The sequence below is a fragment of the Monodon monoceros genome, unplaced genomic scaffold (genome assembly GCF_005190385.1).
Source record: "Monodon monoceros isolate NGI ecotype Baffin Bay Population unplaced genomic scaffold, NGI_Narwhal_1 Super_Scaffold_12, whole genome shotgun sequence".
In the NCBI taxonomy this organism is placed as follows: Eukaryota; Metazoa; Chordata; class Mammalia; order Artiodactyla; family Monodontidae; genus Monodon; species Monodon monoceros.
Genome location: NW_021703768.1, coordinates 147,460,616 through 147,468,881, shown reverse-complemented (window position 1 = coordinate 147,468,881; position 8,266 = coordinate 147,460,616). Strand labels below are relative to the sequence as shown.

The 8,266-nt window shown below is 42.3% G+C and overlaps 1 protein-coding gene across 1 annotated transcript in view; it reads right to left on the bottom strand.

Moving 5' to 3' along the window:
• The window catches only part of ATP6V0E1 (ATPase H+ transporting V0 subunit e1), a 37,775-nt gene that overhangs the window by 28,162 nt on the left and 1,347 nt on the right, over positions 1-8,266 (bottom strand). The window contains exon 2 of the mRNA XM_029217909.1: positions 4,466-4,513. Within this exon, the coding sequence (XP_029073742.1) occupies positions 4,466-4,513 (48 nt within the window). The remainder of the gene's footprint in view (positions 1-4,465; positions 4,514-8,266) is intronic.

Here is an 8,266-nt window from a genome sequence, read left to right as displayed (position 1 = left end):
GGTCCTGCGTGATGGGCAGTATTAGGGGGCTGGAGAAGTGAGTGAGGCGGACTCGTTTGGGGGCCACAGAGTAGGGGTTTGGGAGAATGAGTAGATGAGGAAACCTCTTTGGGAAGTGATTGGCGGCTTCACTGGCTCTCTGTTTTGCTGTCTGTCTCCCCTCCCTAAAGAGGGCAGGGAGGGGACTTCCCTGGTGGCACAGTGGTTAAGAATCCGCCTACCAATGCAGGGGAGACGGGTTCGAGCTCTGGTCCGGGAAGATCCCACATGCCGCAGAGCAACTAAGCCCGTGCACCACAACTACTGAGCCCGCGAGCCACAACTACTGAGCCCATGTGCCGCAACTACTGAAGCCTGCATGCCTAGAGCCTGCGCTCCGCCACAAGAGAAACCACCGCAATGAGAAGCCTGTGCACCGCAACGAAGAGTAGGCCCCTGCTCACCACAACTAGAGCGAGCCCACGCGCAGCAACGAAGATCCAACGCAGCCAAAAATAAATTAAAAATATAAATGAATTTATTTAAAAAAGAGGGCAAGCAGAATATTTCTGCTATATATCCAGTGCCTGGTACACAGTAGGTTCATTATAGTACTATTAGTATATATTATTATTAACAATAAATAAGTTGAGTGAATGAACTCTAATAAGGCCCAATAAAATGAATGCTACAAAGGCAATGTAAGCAAACTGTGCTTACAAGTAACATACAGTTCTTTGAATTAAAATAATTTATTTTTAAAAATCACTGATAATACTATATTTTTCTTATCCTTTGTTATAAGTTTTCACACACAGCATCTTATTTAAAAATTTACCAAACCACACTACAACATAATCAGGCCAAATATTATTCAGCCTAGCAGAACCAAGGTCTCCTGGTCTCCTAGTCAACATTTTTTTTCCTATATCACTCTGCTGGTAAGATTTACAATTAGTCAAGAGCTAAAGATACAGCATGTTTTCCAAGAAGCAATTGTACCTTCACAATACAACACTAAATTTCTACTTTACCCCTAGGATGTGAGTTTTGTAACTCTGGGTAAGCTACAACATAACCCGACATTAACAACTAGCCGAAGACCAAGAGAAAGTATAGGATAGTAACTAAAAGGCCTGTATGCTTAAGAAACAAAAGTGATCTTGTGCCTTAGAGAGGAAACCAGATGTAGAGCATTCAGACTTTACTCTGCTGAGCTAGCAACACAAGCTGGTTGTACTGGCAGAGATCCTGATTTATTCAGAGCTCAAACAAGGTTCTGCTGGCGGAATCTAACCTTGAACTAGAACAAACTGGAAGGAGGGAAAAAGTGCCACAAAGAGAAGGCAATTCAAAAGTCTATGAATGTATTTCAAAACATGACTTTGTTTAGGAAATCTAGTTTCTTTGGGGGTGTCTTAATTGCAAATGAAGTATTTTCAAGAAACTATATGTAGTGGTGCCAAACAGTAAAGTGTCCTTTGAATTTCAAATTAAATTTGTTACAGAAATCCCACCCCTTTGTGGAATAAGGTATGTAAAATACTTGGGATTTGAATTCCACCTGTATGCTTCAGGCAGATATTTCGCTAAATAGGATATATGATCAGGTTTCAAAGAAACAAAAGAAAAAAACAATTGCATAAAGTCTATACCACCCAGCTCATTTCCCCATAAAATGGCCTCCATAAGCATTTAATGTTGGAACACTGTGTACTAACTAACTTTATTAATACATCGATGACAGTACTGACCCACTGACAATAGAGCAGTCACCAGCACATTGGGACAAAGGAAAAAAGCTAGACAGCAAGAGAGGTAAGGGCTCACAGACTGTCCTCAACTAAGTCACTAATACTCAAAGTGACACCATTTCCAACCAAGTCCAATTATTTTATTTTATACTTGAAAGTGAAGATAGGAGGCATGAGACTGACAGGTCTCCTGCCTGTTTTAAAGACAGTATCAGGGGCTTCCCTGGTGGAGCAGTGGTTAAGAATCCGCCTGCCAATGTAGGGACACGGGCTCGAGCCCTGGTCCGGGAAGATCCCACATGCCGCGGAGCAACTAAGCCCATGCGCCACAACTACTGAGTCTGCACTCTAGAGCCCGCAAGCCACAACTACTGAGCCCACGTGCCACAACTACTGAAGCCCGCGTGCCTAGAGCCTGTGCTTCGCAACAAGAGAAACCATGACAATGAGAAGCCCGTGCACCGCAACCAAGAGTAGCCCCCGCTCACCACAACTAGAGAAAGCCCGCACACAGCAACGAAGACCCAACACAGCCATAAATAAATAAATAAATTTATTTAAAAAAAAAAAAAAAACTAAAAAAAAAGAGAATAACAGGAAAATTAACCAGATTTCAAAGACGACGGAGGACCAGAAAGTCACAAAACATTTTAACCTCATCTTGGTTTAATCTCAAGTCATTCCTCTGCTCAATAATTTTGTCTTTTTTTTTTTTTTTTTTTTAAGACCCCACCACTAACCTTACTGCTCATGCAGCAGAGATCAAAGGAATGAAAACAAAGGCTTTTTCAATGACAGGACCACTCCTTGGCTCCTGGATTGATTAAGAGCTTCCTTGCTGGAATTTCAAGAGGAGATTCGGTAGGATAGGCTGGTACTCAGTCACCCCTACTTAAACGAGGAATTCTTGATGATGCATGTACTTCTTCTCATTTACTCTTTAGAGTTAAACACAGCTAGGATAAGAATGCCCTCTATTCGCTACATGTCAGACTTCCATTCTGGGGGCTGAGCTATGACCTGAAAAGGCCTCTTTTTTACCTTTCCAACTAAAACGAAAAGACTAAACAAGCCAACTGCATAAAGTCTCATCACATAAGCACTCGTATCAAGGCAGTCAAACAACATCATCATCATTTAGCCAAACTTCTATAGTGCTATATGATTCAGCTTTAAACACTTCAAGTTGCACTGAAGCAAGTGACCAAATGGCCAGATAGCCAAAATTCATGGTAATAACTCTTTGTCAGGGGCAGATTTTGATCTCTGCCAACAACCAGAATTGGCTCATACCCACAAACCTCTCTGAAAAACCTTAGTGCAAAAGTCCCAGGGTACAAGAAATTCATAGATTCAGAGCCACGGCCTTTCATCACAGGATTAGAATGCTGCTTCCTACAACATGTGGGCACTAAGCAAGAGCTGGCCATCACCAATACTTTCCATATAAGGAAGTCTCAGGAAGCTAGCAAGCTCTCTTTAAGGAAAGAGCATTGCTGGCTCTAAACTCTTAACAAGCAATCCCTAAAAGGATAAATTCTATGGTATGTGAAATATATCTCAATTAAAAAAAAAAAGAAAGAATAGTTCAACTGGGACTTCCTTGGTAGCACAGTGGTTAAGAATCCACCTGCCAATGCAGGGGACACGGGTTCGTGCCCCGGTCCGGGAAGATCCCACATGCCGCGGAGCGGCTGGGCCTGTGAGCCATGGCTGCTGAGCCTGTGTGTCCAGAGCCTGTGCTCCGCAACGGGAGAGGCCACAACAGTGAGAGGCCCGTGTACCGCAAAAAAATAAAAAATAATAATAGTTCAAATGCAGTTTTGCCATTTTTAACAGTATTCCAAAAATATATGTTGAGAAATTACCTCACATATCCTAAAGCTTTCATTCAAGTTTATATAATCTATTCGAACAGATGCCAATTATTATCATACTTTGATACAGTGTATAATGAATTGTTTAAAAAAATTACCCTTACTCTACTCAATCACAATTCTAGCTCAACTTCTATTCATGAGATAAAACAAAAGTTATAATAAAGAATGGCAGGACTTCCCTGGTGGCGCAGTGGTTAAGAATCCACCTGCCAATGCAGGGGACATGGGTTCGAGCCCTGGTCCAGGAAGATCCCACATGCCGCAGAGCAACTAAGCCCGTGCACCACAACTACTGAGCCTGCGCTCTACAGCCCATGAGCCACAACTACTGAGCCCATGTACCACAACTACGGAAGCCCACGTGCCTAGAGTCCGTGCTCTGCAACAAGAGAAGCCCCAACTCGCCACAACTAGAGAAAGCCCACGCACAGCAATGAAGACCCAACGCACACAAAAATAAATACATACATAATAAAGAATGGCTTTATTGGTTTCACAGTGAGATATTTAAGTGAAATGAGTAGGCTCAAATACTTCACAGTAGTAAAATATAAAGCAGTACGATGACAATTTCTGGCTAATTGTATGATTGAAATTTGTGCCAAATAAATTACACTTGTATTGCCAGAAGAACTGAGCATCTGTACAGTTCTTTGGTAAATATACTGAACACAGGAAAAGTGTTCTTTTCAGCCTTAGGATACCATCTCTAGATGTTACACCAGGAACAAGCCCCAGTGAAACAAAAATGTAAAGTTTCATGACAATCATGCTCCACTTATTTAACTTTTATTCACACATATGATAAATACCAGGAATAACCGCTTATTGTTTTAGGAAAAAACTACTTACAAGAGATAGCAGCAAACGGAACAGGTCACCAACATGGTGATGATAACTCTGGAGAAAAAAAAAAGTGCAAGCATTAGATAACTAGCAAACTATGCAGACTTTGCAGGAGGTTTAAGTTCCCTTCCCAGGTGATCAAACCTGGCAAGGATTGCACAACCAGGAAAATACATCTGAATCTGTTCAAACACCGGAGACAGCAGGGTGCCCTGGGGTGCACACAGCAGAATTCTACGGAAGTCATTAACATTTGTATTTAAGGGAATGTGTACTGATGCCACAGTTTAGGGGTCTAATCCAAACCCATCTGAAACTGAACACAAAAGGCTGTACTGGTAATAGCTTTGACATCCAAGTAACTGCCCTATTTGGTATATGAAATGACACTATACTGCTAAAAATGTTACTAAGTCCAAGCTCGCTCTGCTCACCGCACGACAGGCCAATGAATCGGAGACGAGGTGTTGAGGAAAGGGATACGACTTTATTGGGAAAGCCGGCAGCCCGAGAAGATGGCAGACTGGTGCCTCCGAAAAACCATCTTCTCTGGGTCTGGATGCCAGTTTCTTTTATAGAATCAGAGAGGGAGAGGCGGTGAGGAAGTAAAGTAAAAAGGCAGAACAGAGGGGGAGAGGCGGTGAGGAAGTAAAGTAAAAGGGCCATCAGTCTTGCAAAACATCTGGAATGACCAGCCTCGGTGAGGGGATGTGTTAGTTTCTTCTTTTTTGCAGTCATTCACAGGTGAGCAGGGCTAGCAGAGGGACAGGGTTCCCTGAGGCAGGCCATTATGTATGATTATAATAACAAAAGCAATGAAAAGCGAAGGTTAAAGTCAAAGAAACAGATCCAATGTGGAGTCCGATTTAGCTCTTCCGTGTTACCAAAATATTACTTTCTAGCCTTGACCTCTCCCCATCTCCATTCCTGTCTGAAAAATAGTTAAACCTGGGTCTCTGATCAGCTGAATTTCAACGTTTAAAAAACTGAATTCATGATATTCTCTTCCCATTTCTCTTTCCAAATTTAAATCTCCTACTCCAGAGAAGCTCTGCCATTTCCACCCATCTGACCCACCCCTCCAATCTATCTTTTTACTCATGCCTCCCCTGCACCTTCAGTCATCAAATGCTGTGGATTAGTCCTTTGAAGCAGCTCTCCTTATGTGGATTTTTTTCATTTCTATTCCCATCGTTAAAATCAAAATTTATCAGGTCTGCCTGGCTAACTGCTGGCAGATTCAAAACTTTCTTCCTTCCCTTTCATTCTATCCATACAATCTTTCATTCATTCCTACAATCACCTTGGGTTAATCTTTCTAATATATTCCTTTCATTACATCACTCTGCAGCTTATCACCTTTCAATGCCCCCCCCATCATTCACAGGCGTGACTTCCAAAGAGGGGGTCTCCACACCCCATAGGGTAAGAAAGACTATCTCCTAGAAGGCAGGGGGCAAATATCTGAACTCCTATATATATTATGTTTAACTCATCCTTTAGAAATTCTGTGTGTGTGCATGTATTTTCTGTGGTTAATACATTGGCTTGTCCATTCAACAGATTCAGAGTGACTTGTATGCACCAGGCTCTGGGGAGAGAGGAGTGAACAAAAGGGATGAAAACCCCTGAAGTTTAGCAAAGCAAAGGTTCCTGGTGAGAGGGTATCAGGCATTCAAAGAGGACAGAGGCCAGTGTGGCTGAGCTGAGCAAGGACAGCCTGGTAGGAAGTGAGGTCAGAGGTATCTTGGTAGCCTCTGAAAGGAAAAGGGAAGCTATTTTGGAGGGATTTGAGGAGAGGACTGACAAAATCTGACCCAAATTCTAATAGGATCTCTCTGCAGGGTGGAAATAGACTAGGGAAGAAAAAGCAAAAGGAAAAGCAGAAAAACCAGTTAGTGGGGAATTGCACCAATGGACCACTCTGGTAGCAGTGCCTGTAGTGAGAACTGGTCAGACTCTGGATATATCCTGAAGGCACATTCTTCAAAACATGTACCTTATAGTACATATATAAATAGGTATTGGGGGTTGCACATCATGTTTATTATTCTCCATCCCAAGCTTCTGCTCATCTTCTTCCATTCCCCTGCCCCAACCTGGAATCCCTCCCTCAGTCTTTCCCTTCCCCAAAAGACCAACTCAGAGATCGGAAACAGCTGAGGCCCCTTTGTACTACTTGATTAATAGTTCGATATCAAACGCTCCCTCATGGGAATTCCCTGGTGGTCCAGTGGCTAGGACTCCACGCTTCCACTGTGCGGGTTCGATCCCTGGTCAGGGAACTAAGATCCCGCAAGCCGCACGGCACAACGCAGCCAAAAAGAAAAGAAAAAATAATTTTTAATTAAGATATCAGCTCCTAATGTGCTTCTTCTAAGTTATTGCCTGCTGAAGCGTTTAGGGGTGAAGTGTCATGATAACTGCAATTTACCTTCAAATGATTCAGCAAAATTATGTATGTATGTATGCACACCTGGATTCACAGACAAAGCAAATATAAAGCAAATATGAATATGTCAGCATTATTGAATCTAGGTGGTGTTGTACAACACCTGTACTACTCTATTTTTCTGAATGTTCAAAAATGTTATGTCTGCAAAAATTGGAGCTGACTGAACTGTAACACTAATCCCTGTGCTCTGTCCCCATTCCCTCCCCCACAACTACTGCTAAGAGAGCCACTGTGAAAAAATCTGAAGCTTTTAGAGAATCTGTGGATTCCTAAAGAGGAGAATGGGAAATCATGAAAAATAGGAATGGTCAGGAACCAGTACTCCAGGTACAGACTTCATTTTATCCAGCCCTTTTTCAGTTGTAGAAAAGATGAGAGTAAGAGGCTTGCTTTAGGTTATACATAGATTCAGAAGAGTTTTTCCCCTTTTGCTCCCTTTTTCCCCCAGCTTCATGAGGTCCTGAAAACCTCCTAATCACCCAGGTTTCTGCATTCTGATGTGCAGGGGTCTCAGAGAAGAGGATTTAACAGCAAAGTCTCCTTTCTTCCCTTCTCACACAGCACCTTTACTTAGCTCCTTAATGAAGATGTTTTTAATCCTTCAACTCAGAAATGCTCTCCCGCGTTAAAAATTCACCATAGTCCTTGAATCAATTCAGCTCCTTCGTGTATTTAAAAAAAAAAAAATCACTTGCAGTCTTTTCAGAAGGTAAAGGGGAACTAATACTAATTCAGTACTAATATTTCCATTTTACAATGAGGAAACAGGAACATGGAAAAGTTAACTAAACTATCCAAGGTCATAGGGATCATCCAGCCGGGAGCAGTGTTTCTCAAAGTGTAATACAGTAACTCCTAGGAGACACCTAGTGTTTTAAGACCTGCTCAATCCTGCCAAGAGCAGGAAATACAAGGACTGAGGTGGAGGCTATGAATTAGATCCAGATAACATATCACTAGCAGGTCAAACCTGAATAGTGACACTAGGGCTAGAAACTGAGTAGCCCATGGACCACTGGAGGCGTTTCATTACCCCGGGTAACACCAGTGGCATCAAGACCCAAGGCTGGGCATGGTGGGCCCCAAATGGGGGTCTTCAAGAAAGGAGTGGTCAACACTACCAGAACATTAATAAATGCTTTCTGAGTATGAAGGCTGGAAAGGCAGACAGTGGGTAATGAAACAGCTGAAGACAGAAACACAACAAAGGAGTACCATGTTGTTCTCTAATTCCAGTAGGAGAAACAAGCCCAAGGAATTAAATTTGGTTAATACAAATTGTTTTAATAACCCCAGAATTCTGACACTCTAAGTCATCTATTACAGGCTGGAAAGATGACCCTATATAACTG